The following is an 18,364-nucleotide window of genomic DNA, read 5'->3' as shown; positions in this document are numbered from 1 at the left end:
TTCAATCCCCGGCCGGGTCATACCAAAGACTGTAAAAATGGGACCTAATGCCTCCCTGCATGACACTCAGCATCAAGGGTTGGATTGGGGGTAAGTCCCTGCGACATACTAGTGTCATGTCCAGGGGGTGTACTTGTACATCAAGCTGCCTCACGCTACAGAAACAGGAGATAGGCTCCTGCCCTATGAGCCTCATGGCTCGGCAAGGCTACTTACTTACTTACTTACTTACTGTAACTAGTTCCTCACTCGTAGCAGTGTTTTCTGTATTGTTACATAACTGTGAGCCTCTGTGTGTTCCAGGGCCTCCCACCTCTACGTGTCCAGGGAAGGGGGCATGGTGCCCTCCTAGCCACCTCTCACAATGCCAGCCAAAAAGGACGCCAAGAAGGACTCGAAGAAAGCCCCTCCCCCGGCCAAGAAAGAGGAGGAAAAGAAAGGCAAGGATGACAAGAAGGGAGGAAAAGACGACAAGAAAGCACCTCCCCCGGCCAAAGAGGAGGCCAAAAAGGATGACAAGAAGGGGGGCAAAAAGGTGGAGCCCCCGCCCAAGGGGAAAGGGAAGGAGCCGCCCAAGGGGAAAGGGAAGGACGACGGGAAGAAAGGAAAGGGGAAGCCAGAAGTGCTGAGTGAGGAGGACGATGAGGAGGACTCGGAAGAGGAGGACTCGGAAGAAGATTCAGACGAGCCCAAGAAAGGTAAGGGTAAGCCAGCAGCTAAAGGAGGGAAGCCGAAGAAAAAGGGTGGGGACTCCGATGAGGACTCCGATGAGGACTCCGATGAAGACTCAGATGAGGATGACAAGAAGAAGAAGACATCCAAAGACAAGGCAAAGGGATCGAAGCCGGGCGACAAGACGAAAGGTAAGAAGAAAGAAGCAGGCCCACCCGCACCTCCAGTCCCAAAGATCCCAAAGAAAGGACTGAAGAACATGTCCAGGATGTTCATGAAGTTCTCTGGCTTCAAGAGGCGCAGGAACAGCAGGAAGAAGCTGAAGAGTACGTCTCGTTTGTTCCTGCGCCTGGGCAGAAACAAGCTGGCCAAGAAGCAGAAGACGAAGAAACGACGCAAGTCCTTGCTGAAGAATCACACTCGCTTCATGATGAGGTTTAAAAGCAGCGGGAAGAAGAAAAAGGAAAGAGAGGCCAAGGAGAAGGCTGAGGCAGCAAAGGGCCCTAAGCCCACTTACATGCTAATGCGCTTGGGCGGCGGAGCAAAGAAAGGCTTCTTTCAAGGGATGTTCAGGAAGAAACCCACTGACACCCTAGCAGACGGCTGGAAAAACAGCAGCGGGTTGCTAGGTAAGGTCGCGGGAACGACCAACTGGTTGACAAAGCGCTTCCTGTCCACAAAAATGAAGGCGAGCGGAGCGGGAGGCCAAGGCTGGGGCGGGCGGCAATCGCAAAGACGGCAAGGCGGCTCGAGAGGTCATCACGGGTATGATGCATATGAAGATGGATATGACCAGGGGTATCAGAATGGTGTGGATCCATATGGGGCCCAAGGCTATGGTCAGGACCCATACGGGGCCCAGGACTATGGTCAGGATCCATATGGAGCTCAGGGTTATGGTCAGGATCCATATGGAGCTCAGGGTTATGGTCAAGATCCATATGGAGCTCAGGGTTATGGTCAAGATCCATATGGAGCTCAGGGTTATGGTCAAGAATCTCAAGATCCATATGGAGCTCAGGGTTATGGTCAGGATGAATATGGGGCTCAGGGCTATGGTCAGGATGCATATGGCGCCCAGGGCTATGGTCAGGAGGCAGCATACGGGGCCCAGACGCAGCCTGGATACTATGATGATGGAGGAATGGGCGCAGACTTCCAGGACCAGGGTTACTATGAGGATGAGGGAGTCTATGATGCCACCGGCGGCTACTATGACGGGATGGGTGACCCATACGGTATGGGTGACCCATATGGTCAGCAGATACAGCAGCCAATGTCACCCTTTGGAGATCCGGGTGTGGACCCATATGCTGCAGCGGGACAGGGATATGGCGCCTATGCAGGAGACGTAGGTGGGTATATTGACCCCCAGGCTCAGGGCCTCTATGACGGCGGTCAAGGAGCGTACTATGGTGAGGGACAGGCTGGAGTTTATCAGAATCCCTATGTGGACCCGATGGGAATGCAAGGGGGAATGATGCCACAGGAACATCAACTCAGCTACAGCGAGGCAGGGATGCCTTACCAAGACTTCAGCGCTCAGCAGGCCATGGGGCTCCAGCAGCAGTATGGGATGGGAGGGCAAGGGATGGAGCAGCAGCCCCAGGGGCAAGACCAATTCACGGACGGGTACGCAGCCGGGTTTGCAGAGGCGATGAGCCAGCTCGGAGACGACCCGATGGGTGTTCAGGGAGGAGACATGACCTTCAGAGTGCCTAGGCCACAAGTGCGTGTTTTTGGGAAGGATCGACTGGATGTAGCTCTGCCCCCAGCCCCTACCTTCCCCCAAGAGCCAGAATTTGAAACCATGTCGGAAATTCAGTATGAAGACCAGATACCTCTGGATCCTAGAATGATGTCACCCCAAGCACAAATGATGATGGCACAACAGGATCCTAGAATGTCACCCCTACCTCAAATGATGTCACCACCAATGATGTCACCCCAAGAACAAATGATGATGGCACAACAGGATCCTAGAATGTCACCCCAACCACAAATGATGGCACAACAAATGATGTCACCTCAAGAACAAATGATGATGGCACAACAGGAACAAATGATGATGGCACAACAGGATCCTAGAATGTCACCCCAACCACAAATGATGTCACAACAAATGATGTCACCTCAAGAACAAATGATGATGGCACAACAGGAACAAATGATGATGGCACAACAGGATCCTAGAATGTCACCCCAACCACAAATGATGTCACCTCAAGAACAAATGATGATGGCACAACAAGAACAAATGATGATGGCACAACAGGATCCTAGAATGTCACCCCAACCACAAATGATGTCACAACCAATGATGTCACCCCAAGAACAAATGATGATGGCACAACAGGAACAAATGATGATGTCTCAACCAATGATGTCACCACAGGAACAAATGATGATGGCACAACAGGAACAAATGATGTCACCACAAATGATGCAGCCACAACAGCAGATGATGTCACCACAAATGATGCAGCCACAGGTTATTATTCTTATTTGATTCTTAATAACATCCAGTTTTAGGTATTCATGAGTTTCAAATGTAGTCCTACACCTGCCATGTTGGACACCAACACAGGTGTTTCAATTTGTCTTTGCAACACCTGTTTGGTCCCCAACATGGCAGTTGTAGGACTACATTTAATAATAGGATTGCCTGATATACAGTAGTACTGTACTGGCTTCTGGACAAAAATATTTACAAAGTTTATAAACACTTAACATGCGTACATGTGTTTTTTCTCCCACTAGCAGCAGATGATGGCAGAGCAGATGATGATGTCACAGCAGCAGGGAATGGGATATGGCGCTCCCCAGATCCCCACCCCAACTGCCATGATCATGCAACAAGCCGGCATGTCCCCTGGTATGGGACGTCGCATGCAGCCCTCTCCCACCCCATCCCGCCGTTCTGTGATGGCCTCCCCAATGATGCAGCGCGGCCCCCCAATGGCCTCCCCAATGATGCAGCGCGGCCCCCCAATGGCCTCCCCAATGATGCAGCGCGGACCCCCAATGGCCTCCCCGATGATGCAGCGCGGACCCCCAATGGCCTCCCCGATGATGCAGCGCGGACCCCCAATGGCCTCTCCGATGATGCAGCGAGGCCCCCCAATGAGACGAAGCCCCAGCCCGCAGCGAAGTGGTTTTCCTGCCCAAAGACCCCCCTCCGTAATGTCGAGGGGACCCCCCTCTCCCCGAATGCAGCCGCAGAGACCCCCTTCCTCCATGGGCAGGAGGTCACCCTCGCCCCAGATGATGCGGCGTAGTCCTCCCGGGTCGCCCAGGGCCTCCATGAGGCATGGCTCTCGTCCCCCCTCCCCTCGTTCCTCCATGAGGAGGTCAAGTCCGTCGCGTGGTCCCCCGTCGCCTATCCCGGCCTTCCATCGTCCGTCCGCGCCTCCCTCGCCCCACATGGGTATGAGAGCCTCTCCCACCCCTTCCCATCGCTCCAACCGCCTGATGAGGGAACCCACGCCGTTGGCCAGACCCAGGAGGATGGGGCGTGGCAATGTTCCCTTGGGAACGGTGAGGCCTTCCCCCATGGGCCTCCGAGGGCGACCGGTCCCGCCGCCCACCCATCACGTGCCCCCGTTCCGTAACTCCTCCATACGGAGCAACCGGTCTTCTGTGCTCACCGTGGACTCCTCCATTCCCTCCCCTTTCCACTCCCCGCACATGTCCCACCGGGTACCGCTGGGGAGACGGGAGTCTGGCCGTCCCATGGCACGAGGGCATCCTATCCAGCAGAGAGTAATGGCTCGCTCCCCACAGCCCTCCCTTAAGCACGGGATGGGCCATCACCCTGCATTCAGTCCTCACCGCTCTCCGCGTTCCTCGCCCCTCCCCCCGCAGCACTATGCACCGGACCCTTACATGGCTGATCCTTACATGCAGCAGCCCGGAGCCCCTTCCTCTCCCATGATGTCTCCTTATCAGCAGCCTATGGCGCCCTCCTCTCCCATGATGTCTCCTTATCAGCAGCCTATGGCGCCCTCCTCTCCCATGATGTCTCCTTATCAGCAGCCTATGGCACCCTCCTCTCCAATGCTATCTGGAGCTCTGCAGCAGAATCAGGCCCTTCGTGGTGCATCCTATGCCTCCCCAATGTCTCCTTATCAGCAGCCTATGGCGCCCTCCTCTCCCATGCTATCTGGAGCTCTTCAGAACCAGGCATTGAGAGGAGCGTCTTTTAGTCCACCGATCCCCTTTCAGTCGCCTTATGAGCAGCAGCCTACGATGCCATCTTCTCCCATGCTGTCTGGAGCCATGCAGCATGGAGCAGCGCTCCAAGGCATGGCTTCTTATCAGGGCACTCTCTCCCCATATCAGCAGCAGCCCATGGCACCCTCCTCCCCGATGCTGTCTGGGGCCATGCAGCATGGAGCAGCGCTCCAAGGCATGGCTTCATATCAGGGCACTCTCTCCCCATATCAGCAGCAGCCAATGGCTCCCTCCTCCCCGATGCTGTCTGGGGCCATGCAGCATGGAGCAGCGCTCCAAGGCATGGCTTCATATCAGGGCACTCTCTCCCCATATCAGCAGCAGCCCATGGCTCCCTCCTCCCCGATGCTGTCCGGGGCCATGCAGCATGGCCAGGCGCTCCAAGGCATGGGCGCTCTCTCGCCATTCCACGTCGGTCACCATTCTCAGCCTCCGCCGTCTCCGATGCTCAACGACGCCATGAGCCACCGCATGAACCTCCAGGGCATGTCCTCGATGAGGGCCCCCATGAGGAACCCTTACGCCCCCGCCACGCCTCAGCTGGGCCGCGCGCTGGGCCAGAACGCGGGTCTCAGACAAGCATCCTTTCGGCCCCCTATGAACCTCCGCTCGCCCTACGGGCCCCAGTCGCCCATGCTGGGCAACGCCCTGCAGAATTCCCAGTTGATGGGAGCTTCCTTCCAGCTGCCGGACGGAACCTACATGCAGTCTCCGTACGCGCCCCAATCACCCAGGCTGGGCAATGCCCTACAGAACCAGCAGCTCCGTGGGGCTTCCTTCCAGCTGCCGGACGGAACCTACATGCAGTCTCCGTACGCGCCCCAATCACCCAGGCTGGGCAATGCGCTACAGAACCAGCAGCTCCGTGGGGCCTCCTTCCAGCTCCCCGATGGCACTTTTATAGACCCTAACGCGAAGGTAACCCATACTAAACCATTACAGGTTGTTAGCCTCCTAGCCTAAAGTCATATTTTGAAGGTTTTCAGGAAAGACAAAAGTGCCTAAGTCAACACACTTGTTTTGCCTAAGTACTGTTATCTGCCTTCATTTATATATGCCTAACTCTCTCCTAACACTGCTGATACTGTACATCCTGCCGTGTTGCCTATATTCTCAGAATGCTTGCTACATTCATACAAGTTCGCCTCATAGCACAATTGCCTATGTCGTTTTTGTAATGTAACAAGCAATAAGCAATATATATACATGCAATAAGCAGGATGAATCAGCAGTGTTAGGGGAGTAGAGTTAGGCAGAAATTGCAATTTTGCCAAAAAAGTACTTAGGCAATTATGCTATGAGGCTAACGAGGTACATTGTGGTTCGTTATTTCTGTTTGATTGACATCTTATGTGTTCTAAGACCTCATTCACACATCAAACACCAATCAAGAAAATGATGGTTGTTTTTTGCTTGATTGGTGTTTGATACGTGAGAATGAAGCCTAACTATTCCGCTATTTTTGGTCAGTGATTTCTTTGTACATTCAAGTTATTTGTCATATCTGCCCTGTGCAATTGGTGATTACGAAAAAGGCAAACAGAAATACAAATTGTAACGTTCCAATGTTCCAACAAAATATTATCGCATTATTTATTTGTGTGACAATTACTGTAATCGTCAACAACATTCGTAATGGTGACAGCCCTATACCTTGACCTCTCTGTCTCTATACGTAACGCAGTCCATGTCGCCGGACTTGGCCAACGCCCTGAGCAACCCCGCCCTGATGAGCAGCCTGAGGACTCTCCCGGACGGCACCATGATGCTCGACCCCAGGACGGCGTCTCAGCCCAGCCTCAAGCTGGCGCTGATGAACCCCGCCCTGATGCGTGCGTCTTTCACCCTGCCGGACGGCACCATCATCATTGACCCGCGGAAGCCCGTCGGTCCGGACCTGTCTGGCGCCATGCAGGGCTCAGCCATGCGGGGGGCCTCGTTCAAGCTGCCGGACGGCATCATCGACCCCAATAAGCCCCTCTCGCCCAACCTACTCAACGTTAGTAGTGCATTTTCATTACTGTCATCTAATCTCTATAGGTTCAAGCAATTTGCCTTTGTGTGTGTTTGTGTGGTGTGTGTTGGAAGGAAAGTGGGAAGTGTTCTTAGTAGTACCGTACCTCCATATATTTTTTAACTATAACTGAAACTATGAACTATATCAGTTCACGAAGCTAATTATGACCATCTGTTTTTGAGTGCAATTCTGGATCAATCAGTAATATTGATGAGGCAATAGGTGTCGAGACAATTATTCTACTAGGTGGTGTCGATGGTTATGCTTTAATTTACATGATGGTACGATAGACACACAGTCTGGCACAGATCGGTGGTACGGTAGTTCTGACAACGAGCACAGGGATCATAGTTATACTAGCTAGACAAGCTGAACCATAACAGACCATAATTGTCCGGAAGAAACCACCTAACTCCACTTTTGAGGTTTTCAATTATTATTATTATTTTTGCATACATCAATGCTATTCAACACCCTTTACGTCTGTGTGTCGGTAAAAAAAAGTTGAACCAATGGAAAGTATTAAAAACGAATGGGCAGAGATGGTATACTGTAAGTATGCATACATTCATATTTAGAAAATGTTACAGATGGAATAAACAGAGATGATTTAAATCGAATATTTAAGAAACGTCATGGAAGGGGAACCTGAGAGCTCCACGGGCAAAGATAATCAACTTAAAAATGTCAAAATGGGTCAGAAAGACCTCACAGACACTCTAGTGTTAAGTCTGTGTGTTGGTTAAAAAATTAACCAATGAAAAGTATTAAAAAGTGCTTTGGCAAAAACCTCCTAACTCCACTTGAGCTGGATGTTGTTGTTTTTATTAGAAAAAAATAATAATTAGAAAGCCCTTAATTGAGGCTGAACTGAACTGAACTCTTGACGTTGTCTTCTCCAGGCCATGAGTAACCCTGCCCTGAGAGGGGCATCCTACCAGCTCCCAGATGGAACTATCATAGTGGACCCTAGGAAACCCAAGACCCCTGATCTGTCCAATGCACTTCGGAACCCCTACCTGAAGGAAGTCTCTTACACCATGCCAGATGGAACCATTATCATCAACCCATACAAACCACTCGCTCCTAACCTGTCGAATGTATGTCATAATATTTCTTTATAGTATACGTTTCACAGAAGAAAATAAATGCAGCTCAAGGTGCTTCACAGGCACAACGAAATAAGCTATGTAGTATACCTGCAATGTTTAATTTGTCTGCAGCACATAACTTGTTTGTGGGACAAATCTGATAGCCTGGGTTGCAGACTGAATCGCTGCGTTCCGTGATTCTGAATTGTCACTCGCATTTTCAGATCTGCGGAATGCAGCGAATCAGGCTAGGAACCCCAGGCTACAAATCTGGTGTCTCTATGTACCAAGAAATGCCAGTTCTGTTCATTTTGTATTGAACAGAACTGACTATTAATAGTTTAAGCAATATGTTGGGGTGGCACTGTGTGCACAGCAAGTAGAGGGTTGGTTGGCTGGGATTCGGAAGGCATCATCTATCTCTAAACCTCTCCAGAGCACTGCCATGTGCCACTTACATTATGCCAGAAGGGGGTCACTGACTGACCCCATTGTGTCTCCAAAGCAGTGCATTTTACCAAATTATTTCCCTGTCATTTTAGGCCAATCAATTTCAATCCATGTGTGTTGGAAGGAAAGTGACTACTGTAACTATATGAGCTACCCTGTGGTTGTAGCCCGCCAAGCCCGGGAGTTTTTATGTTTATTATGTTATATTAAAAAACAATTGTGTGAAATGTGAAAGGTAAAACTGACCTGGCAATTGAGAAGCCCTGAAGATGTATTTGATCTCATTTACCCGATGATGTTGATTATTATTACAAAAGGTACATTTTGATACCAATACTTTTGTCGTTTTTTCACTCAATTTAATTTTGAATTCCGGTCTTTTGTATTTCCCTATACTATACTTAAAAAAAAAATGTGAGTACTTTTTCCAGCACTGTCATTGAAGCTGTACTGAACTAAACACTGTTTCTTTTTTTGGGGTCATCTCCAGGCCCTGAGTAACCCAGCCCTGAGAGGAGCATCCTACTCCCTCCCAGATGGAAGCATCATTGTGGACCCTAGAAAACCCAAGAGCCCAAATCTGTTGGCTGCACTCCAGAACCCGTACCTGAAAGACGTCTCTTACACCCTGGCGGATGGGACCATCGTCATCAACCCATTTAAACCGCTCGCTCCCGACCTGTCAAATGTAATAACAACCACATTTGTATAGCACGTGTCATAGAAAGAACTGTAGCTCAAAGTGTTTCACAGTCACAATGCAAAGGGAGAAAAGGGACAACGTGTATTCAAATATGCATATAAATATGCATTTTCATGCTTCATTCCTGTCATCTAAGCCGGTGAATTTGCTCAGAATTGTATTGAAAGGATAGCCCCTTGAGATGCAGCATCTCATTTTAGAGGGGGTCCCGTACACAGGGACACATTACACATTACATACAGTTCAGTGCAGTTACACAAATAGACAGTGCACAATAGACAATACAGACATGTACAGATACAGTTAGTATCTCCCCCCATCCCCCCAACACTCTCTGGACAAGCATATTGTGAGTACAGTACAGTGACTTGAAACAGGGGTCAGAAGTAAACAGCAGTACGGGCAGTGCTAGTAGCATGAACAGGTTGTTTTGAGGTGTGAATACAGGGAAGTCCTGAAGCAGCCAGGAGAGGTCACAGATCTGAGAGAAAGAGGAAGATTGTTCCAGTCAAATGGAGCTTTGTAATGGAATGACCTGCGTCCGGATTCAGAGAATATTCTTCTGGGAATAGAAAAGTAGGGATGTTGAGTATTTCCAAGTGGGTATATGGATGTATATATAGTACCAGTGACTGTTTCAGGTATGGAGGGCAGTTGAAGTGCACACATTTGAAGATTAATTGGTACCAGTTAAGTTGTCTTCTTGCCTTAGGCTGCAGCTAGTCAAGTGAACTGTATAAGGAACAGTGGTGTTCATGTGTGTGAACATGTGGTGTTCAAACGACTGTTTTTTGGGGTTTTTGTAGTACCTCTTGAGTTTTTAACTAATTAACTGTCCTGTAGTTTTAAAGAGCTGAAACAAACATTTAATTAATGAATGGATTGATTGATTGATTGGTTAATTGATTCATTGTTATTCTATTTTTTTGTGTAAAGCAGTGAAATGTGAAAGGTCTCATTTATAGTGCACCTTTGGGACTGAACTGAACTCTTGTTTTTGGTCATCTCCAGGCCCTGAGTAACCCAGCCCTGAGAGGAGCATCCTACACCCTCCCAGATGGAAGCATCATTGTGGACCCTAGAAAACCCAAGAGCCCAAATCTGTTGGCTGCACTCCAGAACCCGTACCTGAAAGATGTCTCTTACACCCTGGCGGATGGGACCATCGTCATCAACCCATATGCTCCTAAGAATCCGAGCCTGCTTGACGTAATGATAATAATAACCTTCATTTATATATTCCTACTGTAGAAAGAAATGCGTCTCCAAGTGCTTCGCAATCCCAAAGAAAAGAACATTTTATAGTGCGTACGTAGGCAAAGGCAGTTTGGACTGTAGTCTGTGCAGCCAGCCAGTGGTGTAAAAAGTACTCTTTTCTTTTTTTCCATTTTTTTTAACTTTAGGCCTACTTTAACTTTAATAGAGTATTTCTACATTGCAGTATTGATACTTTACCTTAAGTAAAACAGGTGAGTACTTTTACACCACCGAACAAGAGAATATGTCCCCCCCCAAAAAATCTCTATGTTGAAACTATGCACATTACAATTTACAATTTACAATTTAGGCATTTAGCAGACGCTCTTAATCCAGAGCGACTTACATTAAGCAAGAACAAAAAAGCATGGGAATACATCACATAAAAACATTTATCATGAAACATGTGTAAGCTAAGAAAGTAACAGTGGAATATCTATAATGAAACTAAACATATAATCTATACATCTATACTACTATGCTATACATATGTACTATGACGTGCTATGACTACATACAATGCACTTATGCTGTCTACATAACATGCTATAAGTCTGTATCAAATGCTATCTAAGTCTACAGAATTGCTATCTAAGGGGGTGGGGTAAGTGCTATGGGCCATGATGGAGTCTGAAAAGGTGGGTTTTCAGACTACGGCGGAAGATTGGGAGTGATGCTGCAGTTCTGACTGCAATGGGAAGTGCATTCCACAGTTTTGGAGCCAGAAGGGAGAAGAGTTTGGGACGTGTGGAGTGTTGTCCCGGCGTTTTTAGTGAGGGTACTTTCAGCTTCCCTGCGTTGGCTGATCTGAGTGAGCGGGAGGGTTTGTAGGGTTCGATCATACTTGCAAGATATGGGGGAGCCATACCTTTGGTTGCTTTGAATTGAACATTGCTATAGGGCTGTATTTTGCGTGTCTTAAGTACCAGGTCTTATTACTTAACTTAAGACCTGGAGGCGTGGTCAATGCCATTTGGCTATTCTGAGTGGCCTACAACCTGGCATCTGTCTATACATAAAGTAAAATGCTATCTTTCCCCCCTGCCTTTACCATCAGGCCCTTGGAAATGAAGGCCTTAGAGGAGCGCGGTATCGACTGCCCGACGGCACCCTGTGCGTCCCGGGTGCGAAGCCCAACCTGTCGGGTGCACTCGGGAGGCACCGCAACATGCGGGAGCCGGACCTCTATAAGCTCAAAGATGATTCCTCGTTTACCGGCCAGCCCAGGCCCAAAGGTCCCAACATCTTCGGGGCCATGTCCGACTACGACATGCAACAACATGATTTCAGGTAGGAAGTTGTTCATGGATACTCGGTAACTCGTATAATCCATTTCCATCCATCCATTCCATAGGCATTTCACATCATTTAGTCACATTTTATGTTGTTGACATACATTTTGGACGCTTTTCCCCACATGTAGGCTACTGTATTATTCACATCACAATCACATTATTCATTGAAATACAATGTTTAAAAAATATTTCATTGTTAAATCTTATATAAATCACAATAGTACGATTCTTTTGATTTTGATTCCGGAACAATCTAGCAGCAATACAACAATCAGGAAAGTAATAATTAGAATAGCAACAACAGTAAATACAGTACCTAGAAGAAAAATGGTCAAGTATACACTAATCATACAGCACATGCACTAAGATGCTTGAAAGTGCTGTGTGCGAAATATTATCCTTGTATGCATGGGGCTATGGGCGCACTGCGCACTTTTCAGAAAAATAAATGTTTATAGAACAACACAATACTGCCTCATCAAAGTTGGTATTGTGACTTTATACATGGTCAGATACTTGAACCAAGTTGTCATTATATTATCATCACTTCACCCAAATACAGCTCAAGTGGAGTTTAGAGGTTTTTGATCATTCAATGATGATGTGTGCGTGCGTGTGTGTGTGTGTGTGTGTGTGTGTGTGTGTGTGTGTGTGCGTGCGTTTAGTAAACAGACAGGCAATAGGCCTATCATTCATAACCTGATTGGCTGGGGGAATTATCTTTTCCGGAGCTTTAATCCTCTTGGTGTTGTCGTTCAAAAGCCTGATTGCCCGGGGTTGGGGGGTATGGGGGGTGTGGGGGGGGGGGGGGGGGGGAGTGGCTGTTGCGGAGCCTCATGCTGCCCTGGGTCTTGTGGATGCCAAACCACTTGCCATATGGTATAGCAGTGGTTCTCAAACATTTTTGTGTCAGGTTACCCCATTTAAATAACCTTTTCATCCACAGCACCCCTTATAGCACCTTTTATCATATATACTGTATACCGGTATATATATACATATATAGCCCTAATCATACTAATGCTACGCCCTTTCCTCTGTCGACAGACAACTGGCCGATGGATCCCTTCTTGCACGGAGGTTCCACCAGCCCAAGATGGGCGACGCCATCCAGAACCAGCAGCTCCGCTACGCCTCCTACAGGGTGCCGACGGCACTGCAGGGCGAGGACTCTGAGCTCGCGGTGATCAAGCCGTACGGGCCGCGCACGGGCCACTGGGCCCGGAACGCCCAGGGCGGGGGAGGGGAGTACGGGGACGACGTGTGGGCCGCGGAGAGGGTGCTTCCCCACGGGACGGTCCACAACCTCCAGAAGTGGACCATGCGAGACGATGTGGAGGATTTCTCGCCGCCGCCCCCCGGCATGGAGGCGCGGCTCCAGGAGCCGGAGTGGAACCCCAACCGGGGGAGGGAGACCGCCGGGAGCTGGCATGAGAAGGTGAGCTATATAACACACTGGTAGGGTTGGGATCCGGAACCGGAGGAATCGGTAGGATCCGGATCCAACGTTTTTGAACTGGAATCGGTTCTGTCACATTTGGAAACCGTTTCTGGAAGCGGTTTCTATCACACTTGTCAGAGCTGGCGTGTGGACTTCACGTCTGCTACACTATTGCAATACTGGTGGTTCTCAAACCATGTGTACCCTCTCAAAGTTACAGATCTGTAAGGGTCCATTTGGAATCGTCCTATAGGAGTCGTTAAAGGGAACCGTTAAGTAATCAGTGTGTGTGTGTGTGTGTACGTTTTACTACCCAGTCACACACTCTATGCAACTAATGTAGTCTTCCTTGCACTGGATATTCTTTGGCATCGGACCGTAGGATACAACTCGACATAACAGTGTCTTTTATATGGTTTATTATTGAGCTGCCATTTACACCAACACACTCATACCAACTAAACACTGCACAACGTCAGTCAAAATCACTCGAAATCAGGTTATAAACCTAAAGAAGGAAACACAAACAAATAGAAAACAATTACTACCATGCAATATCTATAATAATAACTGTACATTGAATGAATATATGGTATGTATGTCGCACAAAGCATGTATGAATTCTTACCGGCTGTCACTCGCGATGCTCAAAGATAGAATGCTAACAAAATACACACAACGGACACACATCTCCTGTCGCACATGCGCAGTAGACTATCCAACAGGTCACGCATGCGCAGTGGACTATCTGACGGTAAACAATACTATAATATAACCCCAAACGTCCCCTAAACACACACAGAAAAATACAGAAACCCCCCAACTACTTTAAAGACACCCCAGCCTATGTAAATAAAACCCCACCTTACTGGAATCTCTGAAGTAAAAACATGCACGTAAGTTGCTGAAAGTGAAAGTGCGTCACATCATGCCCTGACTCAAATGTACCACCAGATGGCACTGACCACACATACATACACGTATAGAATATAATGCAACATATAAAGCTATAATTCCCACACCTCCCACTTGGTTTTCTGGTTACTAAACCCAAGAAGGCCACACAAATTAGCTCAGTACAGTCTCAAATAAGAGTCTTTGTAGATTCTCCGAACACGTCCTCTCCGACGTCGTATGATGCTTCCAAGACTAAGAAGCCATGCGGATGCGACCTATTCCAGCTGCCGACCGACCATAGCCGATGTCCAAGCCTGCAACGCCCCAGGCCTACACACCAACCATGCCAGGCCACAGCGGGAACTACTCGCATCGACAGGGCCCGTCTTTGCCGAAACCTTTACTTCTTTCCCTGCTCCTCTGCAGGCAAAAGGACCACCAACCTTCTCACGTCTCTGTGAAGGATGGTGGAGGGGCAATCGACACTGTGCTGCTCACGTCTGGAGTCACGTCTGGAGTGACCGCCGGAGACGGGAATGCTATGACACGTCCTCACCTTCACGTCTCGGACGACACCTCTTTCATCAGGGCACGCCTCCACGACCCGACCCAACCGGAACCGGCCCCGGAGTGCGTTCTGATCAGCCAACCAGACTAGGTCCCCCACGGCAACGTTTCTAGCCGGGGTGTGCCACTTCTGCCTTATGAAAAGTCCTGGACCCGCCAACTGGCTCCATCGCCTCCAGAACTTGTCTACTTCAATCTGTATCGCCCTCAGACGGACGAAGGGGTAGGTAGTAGACACAAACCCTCTGGAATCGCTACTGGGCCCTGCACGACCCAGCAGGAGGGAGTTGGGGGAGATGACCTCAACGGTTTCATCCTGCAGTTGAGCCTTGGCGCCGATAGGTCTTTCGTTCGATAAGTTGGCAGCCAGGAATAGAAGCGTCTGGAGCTCCAGTGCTGTTAAGTCACCTCCCTCTCCTACGCTGCTCAAAGCCTTCTTTATCACACGAACTGCCGCTTCTGCTGCCCCATTTCGATGCGGAGAGTCTGGTGGGTGCAACGCCCAAGACCAATCCGTCCCAGACTCGGCAGCTTTCCTCTGCACCTTTTCCTTATCGATATTTGCTAGAAACTTGTACAGTTCTTCTAGCGCTGGTTTAGCCCCCACAAAGTTCGTCCCTTGATCGGACCAAAGCTTCCGGGGATGGCCCCTAAGAGCGGTGAAGCGATGGTATGCCTTCAGGAAGCTGTCGGTTGAGAGGTTTCCCACTACATCAGCATGCATCGCTCTTGATGCCATGCAGCAGAACACTATACCCCAGGCTTTTCCGCAGGTTCTCCTCTTCACCGCATCCCTGATGGTATATGGGCCAAACAGATCCAAAGTAGTATATTCGAACGGTGCAGCAGGACTTGTGCGTTCGGGAGGGAGGTCACTCATGACTTGGTGGCACCTTTTTGCCCTGTTCTTCCGACAGTGCAAGCAGTTGTCGATCACGTTACGAGCAACCCGTGGTCCTTGCACTATCCACGCCTTCCTTCGTACCCGTAAGAGAGTCCCAGCCACTCCTTCATGATTGGCCCTGTGGGCGTCTTCGGTCAGAAGGATGCTGATCCATTCCTTGTAGGGGATCAATGGCACACCAGACTTCCCTTGGACTCGGCCGTGGCATAGTAATAGACCAGAGTCCTTTTCTTTGTGAACAACGAGCCTGTTCAAAGTCGTGACAGGGAACTCCACCCCCTCCTGGGCCGCCAGGCACAGTTCTTCAAACGCCAACTGGCGCTCTGTCACAGACAACGCCTCCCACTTTACTGGCATCCGGGATCTTGTCTCCAAGAGACTTCGGGACTTCACCCCCATCCGGAACTTCACCAACACTGCCATAAAGTGGTCCACGGCCCTCCTGACAAAGCCGATTATACAGCAGAGCTTGGTGAGCGAACTGTATTTCTTTGGGTCAACTTGGTCCACAAGTGCAGCGCCCCAACGTTTCGTGGGGTCAAGGCTTCCCCCTGAGGGCGAGACTGTCGCCTCAGAGGACCTTTGTGGCACGTCATCATCTTTTCCGACTTTCTTTGCCTCTTCAAGATTGACGGGAACCGGCATCATCCTGGCCTGAGCTCTCGTGGTAACAGCAGAGAAGGCCTTCCTTTGAAGCTTGTTCACCGCGTCCCTAGCAGCAGCAGCCACATCCGAGGCGGACATCATGGGCCACTCTTCAACAGGATCGGCCAGAAAGTCGGGACCAGTTTGCCAAACGGAATCCTCCTTTAGCAATTCTGGGGAGCAGCAGCCCCTCGTGACCAAGTCAGCAATGTTTAATGGTCCAGGTATCCACCACCAGTCGGTGACAGGACCAGCTCTCTGGATTTCACCGATACGGTTGGCGAAAAATGTCTGAAAGCCGTAGCTTTCTCTCTGGATAGCGCCTAGTACCGTCTGACTATCTACGAAATGGTACCACCTCTCCACTTCCACCTTCCCATGCTTCAGCCTGTATCCTTTCAGGCGTGCGGCAAACACTGCTCCACAGAGTTCTGCTTTGACACAGTCCCCTTTCTGGTCGATCGGTGTCAGCTTTGCTTTTGACTCCACCAGCCGGCAGATCACACCATCAGAGGTCTCCCATCGCAGGTACATCACTGCTCCGAATGAATCACAACTCCCATCCGAAAATGTAATTCCCCATGGCTTGCCCCTCCAGCCGGAGGGCGTGATGCTCCTGTGGAATGTGATACGGCTCAACCGTGCATACTCCCCGAACAGCTCCACTGCATCCCCACGGAGCTCGTCCGACAGTGGTTCGTCCCAGGTGTCCTTAGTTAGCTTGCCGGCTTCTTGGAAGGCTCTCCTTACAAGAATAACTCCCTTTTGTTTTAGCGGCGTTACTAGACCAAGCGGATCGTATAGCCCTGCAACCTGGCTAAGAAGCACACGCCGCGTCAACGGGTTAGGGGTCCTCTCCACGATTTCCTCCTCTGTCAGGTCCTCTTCTGTCCTCATCTTTTTCTTCCTCCGGGAAAAATTGATGGACACCATGACGAAAAGCTTATCGTCCTCGACGAGGTAGCCTACTCCCAACGCCTTGTTGTCTTCCTCTTTGAGCTGGTTCGGCAAGACAAGTGACACAGGCTTGGATTCTGTCGCAGTGGTCCTCCCACTACGCCCAGACCGGACCCAGGGCTTGAGGTGGAAGCCACCAGTCTTTAGTATGGTTTCCACTCCCTCCAAGATCACTTCAAGCCTGTGCGGATCATTGTGAGATACAAGGATGTCATCGACATAACTGTTCTCTTCGATGACTCTCCTCTCATCCACAAGGTGAGAAAACTGCGGCAGACCGGCCGTCTCTCTCATAGCCACTTGCGCTATGCATCCGGCTGGCTTGTCCCCCATGTTCACCCGAACGACTGCGTAGTCCTCTAACTCATCTTGTGGTGAGTCCCTCCAGAGGAAACGGTGAACATGTACTTCTTGTTCTTCTAGCCATACCGAATTGTACATTTTTCTTATGTCGCCAATAGCAGCATGTTCTCCCTCTCTGAACCTGAGTAGTACGGCCCGGATGGGATTCAGTACATCTGGTCCCTTCAGCAGGATGCTGTTTAGACTCACACCCCTGTACTCCTGGCTGCTATCCCAAACGATGCGCACCGGGGTGGTGACGGAGTGCGGGTTAGGCGCAGTTAAATGACTCACCCACCAAACCGCCCCGGACCACTCTTCCATCCTGGACTTAGTCAGTTTAACCGCCGCGCCTCTGTCAACCATCTCGTGGATCTGCTTGGTGTAGGCCTCCTTCCACGTGGGTTCCTTTTCAAGACGCCTCTCCGTTCTCAGAAACGTCGCTTCAACCACCTTCCGGTTATTAGGGAGCGACGCAGGATCCTCCCTCCAGGGGTATTTTGCGTCCCAGTGGGACTCCTCACTGTGCGCATCTTTCTTCCTGAAGGTCAAGCCCGCCTTGATGATCTCCAACTCCCTTTCGTCGGCTAACGACATCTCCTTTCCCCCCGGAGGACACCCACCACATCGACAACCCCCGCAGACAGGTTCACAGGCGGCCCCGATGCTGTCCCACTTCAGCCACTCAAAGACCTCTTTATTGCTTGCAGCAGTCGACTTGACAACCACCCGGCCTCTCTCTCCCAGGTCTCTAGTGAGGTGTTCTTCCACTTTCACAGCTACCGTCCTCATGGAGCGTGCAAAGTTGGTCAACGAATGTCGTGTCGTCACCTCCACTTCCTCAAAGAGGTCGGGATGTGCTCCACTCACCGTCTTCCCCAAAGGACCGTCCC

The 18,364-nt window shown here is 49.9% G+C and overlaps 1 protein-coding gene across 1 annotated transcript in view; it reads left to right on the top strand.

Moving 5' to 3' along the window:
* Positions 1-364: 364 nt before the first annotated feature.
* Positions 365-18,364, top strand: part of myo15ab (myosin XVAb) — a gene marked incomplete at both ends in the record, with an annotated part of 122,408 nt that continues 104,408 nt past the window's right edge. The window contains 8 exons of the mRNA XM_080758870.1: positions 365-2,557; positions 3,433-5,823; positions 6,590-6,904; positions 7,825-8,022; positions 8,954-9,151; positions 10,178-10,375; positions 11,481-11,713; positions 12,766-13,156. Coding sequence (XP_080614996.1) covers positions 365-2,557; positions 3,433-5,823; positions 6,590-6,904; positions 7,825-8,022; positions 8,954-9,151; positions 10,178-10,375; positions 11,481-11,713; positions 12,766-13,156 — 6,117 coding nt within the window. The remainder of the gene's footprint in view (positions 2,558-3,432; positions 5,824-6,589; positions 6,905-7,824; positions 8,023-8,953; positions 9,152-10,177; positions 10,376-11,480; positions 11,714-12,765; positions 13,157-18,364) is intronic.

This window comes from Protomyctophum bolini (assembly GCF_963924005.1).
Source record: "Protomyctophum bolini genome assembly, chromosome: 3".
NCBI classification, from domain to species: Eukaryota; Metazoa; Chordata; class Actinopteri; order Myctophiformes; family Myctophidae; genus Protomyctophum; species Protomyctophum bolini.
This window is presented reverse-complemented; position numbering and strand designations above follow the sequence as displayed.